This window comes from Hemiscyllium ocellatum, chromosome 36 (genome assembly GCF_020745735.1).
Source record: "Hemiscyllium ocellatum isolate sHemOce1 chromosome 36, sHemOce1.pat.X.cur, whole genome shotgun sequence".
In the NCBI taxonomy this organism is placed as follows: Eukaryota; Metazoa; Chordata; class Chondrichthyes; order Orectolobiformes; family Hemiscylliidae; genus Hemiscyllium; species Hemiscyllium ocellatum.
In genome coordinates this window covers 26,316,662-26,334,311 of record NC_083436.1, presented here as the reverse complement: position 1 = coordinate 26,334,311, position 17,650 = coordinate 26,316,662, and the positions used below count along the sequence as shown (strand labels likewise).

Sequence of the window (17,650 nt, the reverse complement as noted above, 5' to 3'; positions counted from 1 at the left end):
TGTTAGCAGATTTTTAAAGAGATATTATAGAATAGACAGTTTGATGCAAGCGTCTCTGTGACTGGCCTACATGAGAAATTAAACATCAGTGGGTTTTACTGTTGATCAGGTTTACTCATACTAACAGTGGTATAAGTTATAATTATGGGATTTTATATTGCTGTGTGTTTGTGTACACATCGTCTGTTGGAGAAAACAAAGTGGGGAGCTCTTTTCATATCTGAATGACAATATTTTAACTTTATTTGATGTTTTCAAAATACTGCAAACATTTTATTAACGTGAGTTGAGAGTGTGGTGCTTGAAAAGCTCAGCAGGTCAGGCAGCATCCGAGGAGCAGGAGTATCGACATTTCGGGCATAAGCCCTTCATTATGATTCCCGATGAAGGGCTTATGCCTGAAATGTTGATTCTCCTGCTCCTTGGATGCTGCCTGTCCTGCTCTCGATTCTGATCTCCAACATCTGCAGTCCTTTTTATTAACCAGCACTGATGAGACCTGGAATGTACTGGTCGATCAAATATTCCAGTTGACCCAGAGGTTCATATAATCAATGTAAAAACATGCACTAAGTAACAGAAACATAATGCAGGAGGTATCCTTTATTTACAGCATAAATCATTCAAATAATTCAAACTTTGCCTTAAAAAAAATCCTTCGTGCTCGCACCCTCAACTGACTATTCGGGCATCGTGGAGGTCGTGATAATACACTTCAGATATATAATTTTAGCTGGTTTGTGGAGGGTGTTGGTTAAAACAAAGTTTGCTGAAGATTTCTGGGGGTGAAAGTCAGTAGTTGATCATCAGAATTTGCAGATGATCATCTAATAATATGTAACCTTGAGCTAAGAAAATGTGCTATGTCCTCCTGTGTTTCAGTATAAAAGAATGGAACTGGGAAAAGTGGTTAGCACTGCTGCCTCACAGCGCCAGAGTCCCGGGTTCAATTCCTGCCTGTGTGGAGTTTGCACGTTCTCCCCATGTCTACGTGGGTTTCCTCCGGGTGCTCTGGTTTCCTCCCACAGTCACAAAGATGTGCAGGTCAGGTTGATTGGCCATGCTAAAATGCCTGTAGTGTTAGCTAAGGGGTAAATGTAGGGGTATGGGTGGGTTGCGTTTCGGCGGGTCGGTGTGGACTTGTTGGGCCGAAGGGCCTGTTTCCACACTGTAAGTAATCTAATCTAATCACTGTGTGTATTGAGTATTCTTTGTGCGTTTATTGTAGGCTTGTTATGGAATTCTGAAAGTTCCGGAAGGCAGTTGGTTATGTCGGACTTGCGCGCTTGGTGTCCAGCCCAAGTGTCTGCTTTGCCCTAAGAAAGGTGGAGCAATGAAGCCAACCCGCAGTGGGACAAAGTGGGTTCACGTGAGCTGTGCTTTATGGATCCCTGAGGTAAGGCAGGAAACATTGCATTGCCCTTGGTGGAATGTATAATAGGTTGTCACTTTTCTTGACGGGGGAAAGAAATGCACTCTGGTGATCGAAGTAGGCAAATTTAAAATGATGGCTTTGATATAAAACTAAAATATGCCCTTCTCCGATAGCAGAGCTTTTTAAAAAGTGTGTGTGTGTGTGTGTGTGTGTGTGTGTGTGTGTGTGTGTGTGTGTGTGTGTGTGTGTGTATAAGTCGTAGTTGTTAATATTCAAAGACATTCGGAATTCAGTATTGAAATGTACTGAATGTTGTTTTATATATATCACAAAGGAGAAAGTGAGGACTGAAGATGCTGGAGATCAGAGCTGAAAATGTGTTGCTGGAAAAGCGCAGCAGGTCAGGCAGCATCCAAGGAGCAGGAGAGTCGACTTTTTGGCCATGAGCCCTTCTTCATGATTCCTGAAGAAGGGCTCATGCCCGAAACGTCGATTCTCCTGTTCCTTGGATGCTGCCTGATCTGCTGTGCTTTTCCAGCAACACATTTTCAGCATATATATCACAATGCTCCATTTAGCTCATAACAGTGATAAAATAATTTAAGGATGGCATATTATTTTAAAGGTAAAAATTGATCTTAGAATTTCATCTTGTGATGGCACTCCAGTTGTTTCAAAAGAAGTGAGTTGCTCCTGCTTCTTTGTACGAATATAAACTATAAAAACATCCTAGCACTTCTGAGTAACTTAGCGTGCCTTTCCTAAGAGCCTGAAAACATGACTTAATCTCTGAGTTGAAAGCTGCTGGAAAAGCGCAGCATCCGAGGAGCAGGAGAATCGACGTTTCAGGCATAAGCCCTTCTTCGGTTGAAAAATCAATGGCGAGCTCACTGACAACTGCCTCTCATCAGTTTAATGCTGGGAGCAGTGCTACATCCTTTAAGGTGAGACTTAAGCTTCGGTCTGAGGCAGATAGTGGGCAATCAGATGCCTAGCAGGTGTGTAGTCTCAACAGCACTAGGTGGGAGTGTGGACACTGCTGGGATTATTGTTGGTCCCAGTGGAGAGGAGCAGCATCTTAAGGTAAGTCTGTGGTACTGCTGGGGCCGGACCAGTTTGCACCCCCCTCCCGCCACAATCTTTCAACCCAACGTGGGGAGTAGCGTCAGACGGGTGTGCAGCAGGTAACCACCTGCTGGATTTTATGAACCCCTCCCCTTTCTGGCAGATCTAGAAAGCATAAAATCCAGATCTAGGCCTCAAATCCAACTTTAGGGGGAATTAATCTGTCGTAGCTCTGAAAAGGGCATGGAGAGAAACGTGTGAGCAAGGATTTGTCAACACAAGCCTGCCGCAGTGCTCCGTTGTTCCTCCTTGTAATAGACTTGCCATAGGTTTCTAATTCAAACCTTTGTAGCTCACACAATGAAACCTGTGACTACATCCAGTTGAATTGCTCTGAGGTAGTTACATCAACAAGTTGTGGCCCAATGAGATGGTTGACCACTAGTTATATTGTGGCCATTTGCGATTCTAAGGCTGTGAGAGGTTGGAAGTTTGCAAGAAATTGAATCTCCAGTTCCAAGTAAATTTTTACCAGTACACAATAAAGTGGATTCTTTGCAGGTTAAGTACTGCCAGTAGTTTCTGGAGAAGAGGAAGTGTTTGCAACTGTGTCTAGTGAAAATGTGGCACACAGCATATCAGCATGTGCAGGAGAAATGTATTTTAGCCCACAGCAATTTCATTTAATCTTGTGTTCTGTGCCTCTACGACCTGCACCGGGCAAGAGAATGGTAGATAGTGAGTGCCCAGTGTCTGCTACTGGGTAACCAGTTGAAGTATTGGATGCTGGCCTGGGCTAAGTCTTGTTCATTTATCTTCTTTCTATCGGGAAACACCCAGCCTCTAAACAGCATCCCGTAGACCGCGTGACAGTGATTGAAAGCTGGTTCGCTTTCTCCTCCATACCGTGTGGCTGCAGCAATACTCTCTAAATTCAATTACACTTTATTAGTACCGGCTTGCACTACAGCAACTTAGCCTGTGTCCCTGTTAGAGAGACAAGATCCAGATGTGAGCATTCGCAGTATCTCATCCAACCATTTAAAGATCTGCTGGGTGTAAAAAGTAGTACTGGAACCAGGTAATCTGTCTGCATCTTAAAGTGTTCTTTTTAGTGGTTACTGCTGTGCTTTTTTAATGTAGAGTTTTTTTCCCAAAATAAATGTCTGTAAATATGCCAACGCTCCAATATTTGAAGAATGCTACTTTATGATTAAGGAGAAGCCTGAGTAGAAACAGGTACTTGGCTTTAGAACCAATAACCGGAAGAATGTTGACTATAATCAACTTGGTGATGCATTCAGTCCATTCGCAGTGAATTATTCTAGCTGGATTATATTCAGAATAACAGTCACAAGCTGAAATCAAGATGGATTTTAAATTTGTTCTCCCAGGTTTGGAACTCTCAAATAAAATGCTCCCATTGTTTTGCTTTCCAACTAAGGAGCCTCGATGATGAGATAAAGCAATATTTCTTACATTGGTAAATTTGCTATGTTGCTCCCTGTAGCGATCTTTGCCTATGATGTTTCAAAAATAAAATTCAGCCTGGTTTGATTTACAAAACTTCTGTTTACTTCAGGTTAGCATAGGATGCCCAGAAAAGATGGAGCCCATCACAAAGGTCTCCCATGTCCCTGCCAGCCGATGGGCATTAGTGTGCAGCCTGTGTACTGAGAAGACTGGAGCCTGTATACAGGTTTGGAACAAAATCACTTTATAGCAGTTTTTCAAGTAATGGTGTCACATCACGTGATGATATGATTTAATATGCAATACAATCTCATTAAATGAGAGCTGTTTTGTATTGAGATTTGAGACAAACAGAAATGATTGTTAAAATGCTATGTAAATGGTAACTTCATTGTCTTAGCCTTTGATAGCTATCAGGCTGTATTGATTGTCTGAAAAGTAAAGGATTAGTTGACTAAACTTCAGCATATTTATAGACATTTTGCTAAACTGATTCACATTGTTCAGTTACTTCAGTTAAATTCTCAGCATATTTACAAATAAGCAGATTCAAATGATTATTAGCTATGGGCTGTCTTGATAAGTGCATTTGAACAATGAGTTGTTCAGGCCAACATAGCCCAGACTCCATCTTCTCATTGTTTGACATCCTGTAATGGTGACCATGATTGTAAAATCCTCAACTGGTTTACCCATGTTCCTTAGGGAAGGAAATCTGCCATCCTTACTCAGTGTAGTCTGTATGCAACTCCAGATCAACAGCACTGCAGCTAACTCTTAACTTCTCTCTGAAATGGCCTAGCAAGCCACTCAGTTGAAGGGCAAGCAAATTCTGAATCCCATGAATGAACAAAGATGGAAAAAGGCACTATATTATTATTCTTGTATTTTTTTCAAAGCCTCTATAATCTTACTTTTTATATGAATACGCTAACTGGAACTGCTCACAGTACTCCCTAGTGTAACCTGACCAAGTCTGATCTACATCCAGCACTTTTGTCCAGCTACCCTTTACCTCAGCTGGCTACTTTCTATCTTGCAGCCAACTGTCTACCCCACTCTTCTGCTTGTCCCCGTAATTCATGAGCTCTGTCCTAATTCATTACGTGTTACATGGTTTTGTACCAAAGGTTTTGGCGAAATCTAATCTCAATACATCTCCTGTATTATCCTCATCTGATATCTGTTCACTCTTCAAGTAATTTAATCCTATACATTGGGGAGACAGGCCGCCTACTTGCGGAACGTTTCAGAGAACACCTCTGGGACATCCACACCAACCCCAACCCACCCGCTCTGTGGCTGAACACTTTAACTCCCCCTCCCACTCCGCCAAGGACATGCAGGTCCTTGGCCGCCTCCATCGCCAGACCATGGCAACATGACGCCTGGAGGAAGAGAGCCTCACCTTCCACCTAGGAACCCTCCAACCACGAGGGATGAATGTAGATTTCTCCAGCTTTCTCATTTCCCCTCCCCCCACCTTTTCTCAGTCCCAAACCTCAGATTCAGCACCGCCTTCTTGACCTGCAATCTTCTTCCTGACCATTCTGCCCCCACCCCCTCTCTGGCCTATCACCCTCACCTTAACCTCCTTCCACCTATTGTATTCCCAACGCCCCTCCCCCAAGTCCCTCCTCCCTACCTTTTATCTTAGCCTGCTTGGTGCACTTCCCTCATTCCTGAAGAAGGTCGATCCTCCTGCTCCTTGGATGCTGCCTGACCTGCTGCGCTTTTCCAGCAACACATTTTTCAGCTCTGATCTCCAGCATCTGCAGTTCCCACTTTCTCCAAGTAATTTAATCAGTTTGGTTGTGCCTTATTTTCCCTTTTGAAATCCAGGCTAAAAATATTCATAATTTGTTTTTAGTTTCCAGATTTTTATTTACTTTCCCCTTTGGTCAGGAATCCATTATTTTCTGCTGGCCTTTTGTTCCTGCAGCATGTTCTGTCTCCCTCTTTAAATATATTTGTAAAGTTAGTTACCGGCCAGTCATTCGACCCTGCATTACTTTGAAACAAAAAAATTGATAGTGGTCCTATTTGGAATGTGTTTATCCCAAACTTGATTCAACATAGTTTTAATTGTTTCATGTTGTTTTTCAATATTTTTGCTCATTTATTTTTGACAAGTTCTATTCTTCCTTGATATCATCATCTTATTGTCTTGTTTTTATCCTGTTTGTTCTATTCTGTTACAATGTTAAACCATATTATAATACAATTATGACTGCCTGGATATTCATCTTTTTTAATTCTATTCCCTGCTCTGGTTTATTACCCATTCTCGATCCAATGTTGTTTTACGGCAGGGATTAAAGCATGAATGGACAGATAGATAGACCAGAAGGAGAACACAGGTCAAAGCCTTTTAATCAAATTGCTGCCCTCCATTCTTTAGTACTGTGCACAATTGATTGGATCCGTTTATTGTTGTTCAGTCACATTTTAAGTTACAATCTTGTTTCCCCCAATAGAAAATACATGTTGTGATTTATGACTTGTATTGACACTACGTTTATATATGCAAGCTCATTTTAATTAATAATCTAGTTCATGGCCAAAGGTTGGTTCCGTGGTCATTTTTATGCAGATTTGGTTTGGTGTTTCAGTCAACAGGGGATTACTTTGGTTCAGATTTAAATCACGTAAAAAGAAATAAAGCATTCCCTTTGTTTTGCTATCCAGTTAATCATTGTTAACATTGACAGCCCATGTACGCTGTCTTGTTTGTAGGATTGTCTTCTAGGTATTTCAAATATGGGTTGTTAACATTTTAATAATGTTCAAATACTTTACATTCTGAATGTACCTGGATAACATAATTTACTTAAAAATGTTCTGTTTTAGCCGCCAATGCTGAAAACCAGTTTAAAGTGCTGGTGTCTGGGGAATTAACGTACAGTGTTGAACGGCAATGTAAGACTTCTCATGCCTGGTTTACAGAACGTCTTAAGATTTAAAGGAGGTGGGGAGTTTGTGAAAGTCTTCTGTGCTTTAGGATCCTTTGCAAAGTGAGTTTGGGTGGTCTAGAGTCAAGGTAGGATATAAGCCAATAGGACTGAATTTCCCCCTGTTCAACACTGGAGGATGATCAATGGAAATAAATGCCACACTGATAGAGCATTCTGGTGTTGAAGCTGAGGCGCTTTGAGGCAGATTAGAAGGAGTTTTCATCTGCATCTGTCTCTTATCACCTTGAGGCTAACACTGAATACCTTAAATGGCAAGAGGTCCAATTCCTATTATTAATATTCTTTACATTTTGTAAAAGATACAGAGGGAGGAAGCTTAATTTAAATTTTCTAATACTTTTCATGAGTTAAGAATGTTAAATAATTGTAATGTTTTTGGAATATTATTACCTTAATTTGTGATTAGCTGAACAGGGTAAATCAAGAAACTTCCTAATTTGATCCTGATTTTTGGTGCTAGTAATTCTCAGCTGGTGTGGCTATAGGGCAGTACAACTGAATAGCTTCAGTAGCTCTTAACTGGAGAGGAGTAAATATGACAGCTGTTACTTCTTACCATTATTGACTGATGCTTACTAGGGTGTCGATGAATGAACAGCTACGAGGGCAGGATTAGAATTCAGGCTTGTCTGTACTCACTCCTACAACAGTTGTAAAGCACATTGGCTAGACTCTCATGACTACTGGGAATCTGGGTGTCTGGGTTAGCCTGAACAAGATAGGCCAAATGATTCCCTTCTGTGCTGTATCATTTCTCTGGTTTATTGTGAACATTGATGGTGACTTGGATGGGATACTGCTGTCTCATTACCATTCTTGTGGAAACGTACTGTGTGAAGGAGTCAACATTTATTTAAAGAAGAGGAGGGAACAGGGTGAATGAGCTAACAGTCGCCTTGCTGTTGTTGATGGCCTGTTTGAGCCTGGCAATGGGGAGGTGGATTAGTTTGATAGTAGCTTAGTCAACAGTTAGAACATCATTAAAATTGTCGAAGAATTGCCAGTGTATGATTATATCCCCCATTGCAGCGGTGTTATAAAAGTGAAAAATGAAGGTAGGTGCGTTCAAAACTTACAAACAAGGGATACACTACTGAAAGTAAATGTAATTTGACCTAGTAATAATTTGAGGGCGTGAGTGTTTCCCAGTTTTCTTGCAAGGATTGAATGGGAAAGAGGTCTGGACTAGGAGTGAGAGAACCAAAGAAACATTTAGCACAGATGCAGGCTATGTACACGATGGGCCGAATGGCCTTCCCCTGAGCCATCTCTTTGATAGAGTTATCTAATAAGTCTCATTCCCCTGTGATTCCTCATTTTCACTCCAGTTTGTTTATCCTATTAGATACTTACTTCGCAATCTGCAGCCACCATCCTTTTGTGGCAGCTTATTGAATGGCTCCTGGATATCCAAATACACCGCATCTACCGGCTCCCTTTTATCCACTCTGTTTGTCATATCCTCAAAGAATTCTAGCTAATTTGCTAAACATGTTATTGCTTTCTCAAATCTACATTGATTCTGATGGTGTGAAGCTTTTCTAACTGTCCTGCCCAGTCTTCCTCAGTAATGAGTGGACTCCAGCATTTCCCAACAGACGTTGGGCTAACTGGTCTGTAATTTCCTGCTTTTTGTATTCCACCTTTCTTGAACAGGGGCAACACATTAAATTGTCATAACTTGCTGTCTGTGTTCCACTCCCCTTCGTTTTTACCAATTAATCTTAAAACTCTGATTTCTGAGGTGGATCTACCTGCCAATGAATGTTGTTGCTCTTTATTTTCTCAGTCAACACTTTTTTTTTTATGTTGGATAGCTCTCTTAAATCTCTACCTAACCATTTACTTTCTGAAGGAACAGTCCTAAAATTTCTCTGAACTGATTGATTATCTGAAGCTCCTTATCCCCTGTGCCACAATTTGTTGCATCCTCTAGAGGGTCCTGAACTGTCCCGTATAGATTTGGGCACAGTGCTACAGATAAACCTGTAATTTATAAACGTTTAACATGATTCCCTTGATTTTTCACTGTATGGCTCTATTCTTGAAGCTAGGTATCCCAGATTTTTGCATTTTCAACATGCCATTCCTCCTTCAAAGGTTTCTATTGATCCAGCTGCCCAATTTTGTTGTATTCTTGGCATGTGAGTGTCACTGTCAAGGCCACCATTTATTGCCCATCTGTGAATGCCTTTGAGAAGGTTGTGGAAAGCAACTGCCTTGCTTTACTGCAATCATGTTCTGTCTGTTTATCTGTTCGGAAGGGTGTTTCCGGATTTCTGAGCCAAGCACAGTGAAGGAGTGGTTATGTAGTTCCAAATGTGTGCTTTAGAGAGATCCTCAGCTGCGTTTCTGTATGTCTACTGACTTTGTTCTTCAAGATAATAGGTCACTGCTTTGAAAGGTTCTGTCTAAGGGGTCTTGTGGAATTGCTGCAGTGCATCTTGTAGGTGGTGGAAGAGGTGAATGTTTAAGATATTGGATGGGGGTGTTGAATAAATGGGTTATAGACAATAGACAACAGACAATACCACCAGCACCACCATTCATTATGATCATGGCTGATCATCCTCAATCAGTATCCTGTTCCTCCCTTATCCCCATAGCCCTTGATTCCACTATCCTGAAGAGCTCTATCCAACTCTTTCTTGAAAATATCCAGAGACTTGGCCTCCACAGCCTTCCATACACCCACCACTCTCTGGGTGAAGAAGTTTCTCCTCAACTCTGTTCTAAATGGTCGACCCCTTATTTTTAAACTGTGTCCTCTGGTTCGGGACTCACCCATCAGCGGAAACATGCTTCCTGCCTCCAGAGTGTCCAACACTTTAATAATCTTATACGTCTCAATCAGATCCCCTCTCAGCCTTCTAAACTCAAGTGTATACAGGCCCAGTCGCTCCAATTTTTCAGCGTAAGATAGTCCCGCCAATCCAGGAATTGACCTCGTGAACTTACGCTGCACTCCCTCAATAGCCAGAATGTTTTTCCTCAAATTTGGAGACCAAAATTGTGCACAATATTCCAGGTGCAGTCTCACCAGGGCCCTGTACAGCTGCAGAAGGACCTCTTTGCTTCTATACTCAATTCCTCTTGTTATGAAGGCCAGCATGCTATTAGCTTTCCTCACTGCATGTTTGCTTTCATTGACTGATATACAAGAACAACTAGATATCGTTGTACTGCCCCTTTACCTAACTTGACTCCATTTAGGTAGTAATCTGCCTTCCTGTTCTTGCCAAAGTGGATAACCACACATTTATCCACATATTAAACTGCATCTGCCATGCATCCGTCCACTCACCTAGCCTGTCCAGGTCACCCTGTAATCTCCTAACATCCTCCTCACATATCACCCTGCCACCCAGCTTTGTGTCATCAGCAAATTTGCTAATGTTACTTTTAATACCTTCATCTATATCATTAATGTATATTGTAAAAAGCTGTGGTCCCAGCACTGATCCCTGCGGTACCCCACTGGTCACCGCCTGTCATTCCGAAAGGGAGCCGTTTATCACTACTCTTTGTTTCCTATCAGCCAACCAACTTTCAATCCATGTCAGTATTTTGCCGCTAATGCCATCTGCTCTAATTTTGCTCACTAACCTCCGATGTGGGACTTTATCAAAGGCTTTCTGAAAGTCCAGGTATATTACATTCACTGGATCTCCCTTGTCCATCTTCAGAGATACATCCTCAAAAAATTCTAGAAGATTAGTCAAGCATGATTTCCCCTTCATAAATCCGTGCTGACTCTGACCTATCCTGTTACTGCTATCCAGATGTGTCGTAATTTCGTCCGTTATAATTGACTCCAGCCTCTTTCCCATCACTGAGGTCAGACTAACTGGTCTATAATTCTCTGTTTTCTCTCTCCCTCCTTTCTTAAAAAGTGGGACAACATTAGTCACGCTTCAATCCGCAGGAACTGATCCTGAATCTATAGAACATTGGAAAATGATCACCAATGCATCCACGATTTCTAAAGCCACCTCTGTAAGTACCCTGGGACGCAGACCATCAGGTCCCGGGGACTTATCAGCCTTCAGACCTAACAGTCTCTCCAACACCATTTCCTGCCTAATATAAATTCCCTTCAGTTCAGGTCATTCAGCCACTATTACATCTGGGAGATTGCTTGTGTCTTCCCCAGTGAAGACAGATCTAAAGTACCAATTCAACTCTTCTGCCATTTCTTTGTTCCCCGTAATAAATTCACCTGTTTCTGTCTTCAAGGGCCCAATTTTAGTCTTAATCATTGTTTTTCTTTTCACACACCCAAAAAAAGCCTTTACTGTCCTCCTTTATATTTTTGGCCTGTTTAACTTCGTACCTTATTTTTTCTTTGCATACTTCCTTTTTAGTTATCCTCTGTTGTTCTTTAAAAGCTTCCCAGTCCTCCGATTTCCAACTTATCTTTGCTATGTTATACTTTTTCCCTTTTGTCTTTATATGGTCCTTAACTTCTCTCATCAGCCACGGCCACCCCTGCCTCCCCTTAGGATCTTTCTTCCTTTTTGGAATGAACTGATCCTGCATCTTCTGCATTATACCCAGAAATACCTGCCATTGTTGTTCCACTGCCATCCCTGCTAGGGTATTGCATCATTGAACTTTGGCCAGCTCCTCCCTCATAGCTCCATAGTTCCCCTTATTCAACTGACATATTGTCACTTCCGATTCTACCCTCTCCCTTTCAAACTGAAGATTAAACCTTATTGTATTGCGGTCACTACCTCCTAATGGCTCCTTTATTTCAAGGTCCCTGATCAAATCCGATTTGTTGCACAACACCTGATCCAGAATTGCTTTCTCCCTGGTCGGCTCCAGGACAAGCTGTTCGAAGAATCCATCTCGGAGGCACTCCACAAACTCCCTTTCTTGGATCTAGTACCATCCTGAATCTCCCAGTCTACCTGCATGTTCAAATCCCCCATAACAACTATAGTAATATCTTTGCGACAGGCCAATTTCAGCTCCGTTTTCAACTTACACACTATATCCAGGCTACTGTTTGGCGGCCTGTAGATAACTCCCATTATGGTCTTTCTAGGGTTGCTTTGTTTTGGATGGCATCTTGAGTGTTGTTACAGTTGCATGTGTTCAGACAAGTCAAGAGTGTATCACTCATCACTCCTTCCTGATTTATGCCTTGTAGGTGGTGGACAAGCTTTGGGGTAGTCAGGTGCTGGGAATCTCAGAAGGAGGCCAAGATGGATTATCCACCTGGCACTTTTGCCTCAAGGTGGTCGCAAATCCTTCAGCCTTGACTTGAGTCTTAAATGCTGGGCTCCCTTACCATGAAGAATAGGGAGATTTTTGGAATCCCTTGCTTTCGTTAGTTGTCTAACTGGCCACCAGTATTCATGACTGGTTCTGGAGGGACTGCCAAACTTTGATCTGTTTTGCTTAGTTGCTGATCAGACTGCATGCACAAGATGATTGCTTTCAGCAATAAACATGAATGTTCCAGAGGCCAGGAAAAGCTCAATTAGTCTTCCCTATTAAAAGGATGATAGCTAATAAGTTATGAACATATTCTTATTGGAGTTTGCAAGGCATTTCCTCATCAAAAAGTAGGAGATTAACATTTCAAAGTGACCAGAAGTGCTATTGTATTCTCCACATGATCACTTGGAAATATATCTTGCCTCATCGTAACTGGATTTTTTTTTCTTGTAGTGTTCAGTGAAGAACTGCCGCACGGCTTTCCATGTGACTTGTGCATTTGATCGCAATTTGGAAATGAAGACCATCCTGGCGGAAGATGATGAAGTGAAGTTTAAATCTTACTGCCCGAAGCACAGCAGCAAGGAGCCCGATGAGGGAAATAAAGGCTATGCCACTGAGGAGGTACAGGAGAAACCTGCCGTTGTGGAAAGTGCCCTGGACAGTATGGACCAGAGCCAGGAGGAGGCTCAAAGGATCAGCCTCCGCAAACAGAAACTCCAACAATTAGAGGACGAATTTTATAACTTTGTCAGCATCTCGGAGGTGTCCCAGCACTTGAAGTTGTCTGAGGAACTTGTGGATTATATTTATCAGTACTGGAAGGGGAAGAGGAAGAGTAATTTCAACAAGCCTCTCTTCACTCCCAAAAAAGACGAGGAGGACAATCTGGCAAAGCAGGAACAAGATGTCTTGTTCAGACGGCTGCAGCTTTTCACACACCTCCGCCAGGATCTAGAGAGGGTGAGTGCTGTTGCTTGGAGCTGCAATTCGGCAATTTAATATCATTCTTGGGGCAAATTTCCATTCTCTTTTTTCCGTAGGAAAATGTTGTAATTTTGAATGTTTTTTTTAAACTTAAATGTTTTTATTGGGATGATTTTATTCACTATGTCTCTGAAAGCAAAACAAATTCTCCCATTGCAAATTCTTCTCCGATTGGATGGTGAGTGTCCTCATGATTTGCTACATTTTTGAAGAAAGAGGTTGTTAACTTTTCCCCATGACTTAAGTTGGTAAATTGCTACAGGGGTGTTCATTTAGTGTTGAAAATGTGTTGCTGGAAAAGCGCAGCAGGTCAGGCAGCATCCAAGGAACAGGAAATTCAACATTTCGGGCATAAGCCCTTCTTCAGCATTCCTGAAGAAGGGCTTATGCCCGAAACGTCGAATCTCCTATCCCTTGAATGCTGCCTGACCTGCTGCGCTTTTCCAGCAGCACATTTTCAGCTCTGATCTCCAGCCTCTGCAGACCTCACTTTCTCCTGTTCATTTAGTGTTCCATGTATGAACTCCCGGCATTCATCTTAAGATAAATGGTAGGTCCTGACTAATGCAAAGGAGCTGAGGAGTCCTGAGACCCAGTAAAGTTGGTTGGAAGGTTGTTTGTCGGAGCTAAGGAAGACTGATTGCAATGCTCGAGTCTTTATGAGACTAGGCATTGAATATAAGAGCTGAATATATAAACTGTGAAGAAACATGAATAGAAACAGCTAGAGTACTGCTGCTGTTATTGGTCGCCATGCTGTAGGGATGATGGAATTGTGCTAGACAGGGTACAGAGGACATTTATGAGGATTTGCCTGAATTACAAAGCTTCATTGAGGATAGGCTAAGGTTGTTATTTTGGAACAGACGAGGCTGAGGGGAGATCTAAGTCTTAAAATGAGGAATAATGAAAGTATTTGAAGAAGTAGAGGTTTTTGAAACATCAGAGAATTGAGGGCTCCCAGAAAGAGGATTTGAGGCCAGGGACAGATCAGTCCTGATCTTGTAGAACAGTGGGGCAGGCTTTAAGAATCAAATGGCCCACTCCTGATCCTGTTTCTAATGTCATTATGAGGGGTATAGTCAGATGAAAGGCTCTGTTCCTTTGCTTGAGGGATGCATAACTGGAGGGCTTGGATGTAGGGTGCAAGGTAGAATGTTCAGAGAGAATTCAAGACAAAAAGGTTTGACTTAGATGGTGGTGGGATCTGAAACTCATTGTCTGAAAGGATGGTAGAGGCAAGAATCTCCATAATATATTTCAAGTACTCCAAGATATACTTGATGTACTGAATGGTACAAGTCAAGCACCAAGAACTGGAAAGTGGGATTTGGCTGGGTTGATGTTTCTAAGTAGTCATAAGGATGATGAGCTGAATGTCCTTCTTCCATGCTGTAAGTTTCCAAAATTTATAAGTTGAGCAGCACAATGTAAGCAGCTTCACAAACCTTGTCAGAGTAAATTCTGTTGTGGCCAGCAGGAAAAAATATACAAACCCTGTATTCTCATTTTAATTTGACTGCGAATCGAGGTAACAAAGTCACGTTATTTTTGCAACAGTTTGGTGTTTTGAGACTTGCTGATGGCCGCCAAAGTACAATGGTCAGATCTGTAGCAGAATTTGTCGTCGTCTTGCCTTATTTGAATGAGATGTTCTGCCGCGCGCAGAATTAACTCATTTCTATTAAGTTGTCTGAGCAGGTCTTTGTAATTCCCATTGAGCAGCACAGGAAATTCCTGCAACTTCTGAATCAGCAAGTTAGAGCTCGCACACAATCTCCTTACTTGAGCTGCAAGTTCAGCTTGCGTCACTTGAGCTGAGGGCATCTTGGTGGAGTTGGGTGGGGGTAAAGAGTGTGCAATCCAAAAACAGTCCAGTCCCCACTCTGGGAGGAACACCTGAAGAAATGTGTTCCTGTCGGTTCTTATGCACATGGATGGCTGAAGGGTTGGAGAACACGCTAGTGAAAGATTGCCTTTTTCAAGATTAGCTGTGGCATCAGCGCTACAGTATGAACCAACTAATGACGTGCAAGGAGTGTTTCCTTAATGTTAGACATGTGATCAGGTAAGTTCTGCTTATGTATTTTTCACCGCTTATACTTTGCCTTATTTGAAGTCCAGCCCAGGCAGAGTTGCCTTTAGTGATGATGGTCAGGTCTGACTGTGCACTCTACATGGGTCTTTCCACGGGAGTTTGGGGGAATGTAGAGTTGAACTTTAAAATTCGATCACCCGTGATCTTGCTGAAGGGCAAGGCAGCGTCGAAGGGACGAGTCGCCTACTCTTGTTCCTGTGGGATTGTACGTATTCTTCTTCCTTTTCACCATGCGTCATTGCAGCCTCCACTTGACACGTGAATCAACTCAGACTGGGAATAGAATAAAGTGAATTCAAAGCTGTATCCATTGCTGTTCCATACCACCAGCTCCTTGCCAAGTCTTGAAGCATGATTTGGATTGTTTTAAAGTTCCATTCATGTTGAATTTTTCACAAAAATAAATGGCATGAGACTTGCAAGTGTGTAAAATTTGGCATAAATGCTTTGCCACACGAGTTATATGTTGCATAATTTTACAAAGTGCTCGAAATTCATCAAGCTGTTTCTTTTGTTTTTTTAAAAACTACATTTGAAGAAAAGCTCACTTTCTATTTTTGTTCTTTTACCTCCCTTGTAACTTTGAGAGGACTTGTTTAGTAGCTTGCCAAGTTAGGTTTAAAAAAACAGATGTTACAATGCAAAGTGTTTTGTTTAAAATTGGCTTTGATTACATTTTACTGAAAATGACACATTTCTGTTTTCTAAGAATGTGTTTCAGCAGTAAACAAGTTGCCTTGGAACAAAACGACAGCCAATTAACTGTAGAAAATAAAAATAGAGACAACGAACAGAAAAAAGAAAGTTTGTACATTGAAATGACATATATAATCTTTTCGCCACAAGGGAATATTTTAATCTGAATATAAACACACCGTTCACCTCTCCAGTAGATTAAAATAGAGGTTGACTTTCCAATTAGGTACATCTTTTTTGTTGAGCATTCTGTCATGGGAATCACCATCGCACCTTTTTGGTTTGGAATATGAAGATGTGCATTGGTGTAGAAGTAGCTGAATTCTCGATACTTACCCTGTTGAATCTAGAATAAGATGGGCATCAAATATGAGCTATTGCAGCCTTCTTTGCACAATTCCGAGCCCTGAAACTCTGTGGAACTCCACTCACCTACAATGGGGATTGGTAAAGAACCTGGGAAGTTGGCATAAAATCCTCTTTGTGCTGCTGCTGTGGGCAAGGGGACTCTGTGAATCTTCAATCTAGGAACACCTCTCAAATTCCAGACATTGATCTCCAACCGTACATCCCAGAAAACTTCAAACTTCATTCCTGTTTCCTCCTCAATTTCGCTGACTGGAGCAGCAACACTCAGTGGATTAAAGAAAGGGGAAACCACACAGGATTCCTGCTTCTAATTGCCGTCCCATAGCCCCTGCTGGACTTAAACATATTTGACTTTGAAATAGCACAGATGTTTTTTGCCTTGGCTGTGGCATCCACTGCTGCAATGTTCACTGGCCAGAATCACACATGGATAATTGCCACTTGGGTGAAGTACTGGTTATTGTCTGTTGCCTTTGGAAATTCTCCTCAGGAGTCAACAGATTCACAGCTAGCATTGATATTTTTCTTGCTGGTAATAATTGTGGAGAATCAACCATAATAGAATCCGGCAGGAAACGTTATGGCAAATCTTCTTCATCGTGAAGGAAATGTGGTTATTGGGTGTTCAGGTTACAGCCTTTTATTTAATTGGCAGGACATCACGAAACACAACCTTTTCCCAACTTTATTGGTTTTTCTCCCATTCATGTTTCGAAGTGCGCAGAGAATTTTGCCACCGTTTCTTCCTCAATCAGTATGTGAGCTAGTCATTTGCTGTTTGTAGGTTCTTACGTGCAGTGTTAACTGCATCACTCCCTACATAAGAGTAGAAAAGCTCAGTCAGCTCATTACATCCCCAAGGCTGTTCTGTTATTCAGTAAAATTGTGGTTAACTCCATTAAGTAACTTTTACTCTGTAATCTTTGGCTAACAAGAAACAATCAATTTCAATTATAAAATTACAAAAGTTTGTAGCATCAACTGTTGTTTGAGTAGGGAATTCCAATGTCTGCTATATTTTGCATGCAACGGTATTTCCTGATATTATTCTTGAAGGTTCTGCCTCTAATTTGTTTGAGTCTGTCAACTGGCCCTGCACTCCCCACTGGTGGACTGAGTTTCTCCCAGTCTATCCGATCTGTTCTCCTTTAATATCTTAAGAACTTTGGTCAAATCTTTGCTTAAACTTCTACATTCCAAGAAATACAGAATACTAAAATATTCAGTGCTGAAGAAACGTCACACGACTCGAAATGTTAACTCTGTTTCTCTCGCCGCAAAGCTGCTTGACCAGCATTTTCCATGTTTGTTTTATCCGGAGTGCTCCAAGTGTCATTCTGATCAGAAGTCTATAACACTCTAATCGCAAAACCATTTTACCGA

General features: G+C 41.6%; 1 protein-coding gene across 2 annotated transcripts in view; it reads left to right on the top strand.

Annotated features, from left to right (window-relative positions):
* Positions 1 to 17,650, top strand: part of jade1 (jade family PHD finger 1) — a 140,412-nt gene that overhangs the window by 98,558 nt on the left and 24,204 nt on the right. For both annotated transcript variants that reach the window (XM_060851774.1, XM_060851775.1), the window contains exons 7-9: positions 1,229 to 1,396; positions 4,023 to 4,139; positions 12,571 to 13,080. In XM_060851774.1, coding sequence (XP_060707757.1) covers positions 1,229 to 1,396; positions 4,023 to 4,139; positions 12,571 to 13,080 — 795 coding nt within the window. The remainder of the gene's footprint in view (positions 1 to 1,228; positions 1,397 to 4,022; positions 4,140 to 12,570; positions 13,081 to 17,650) is intronic.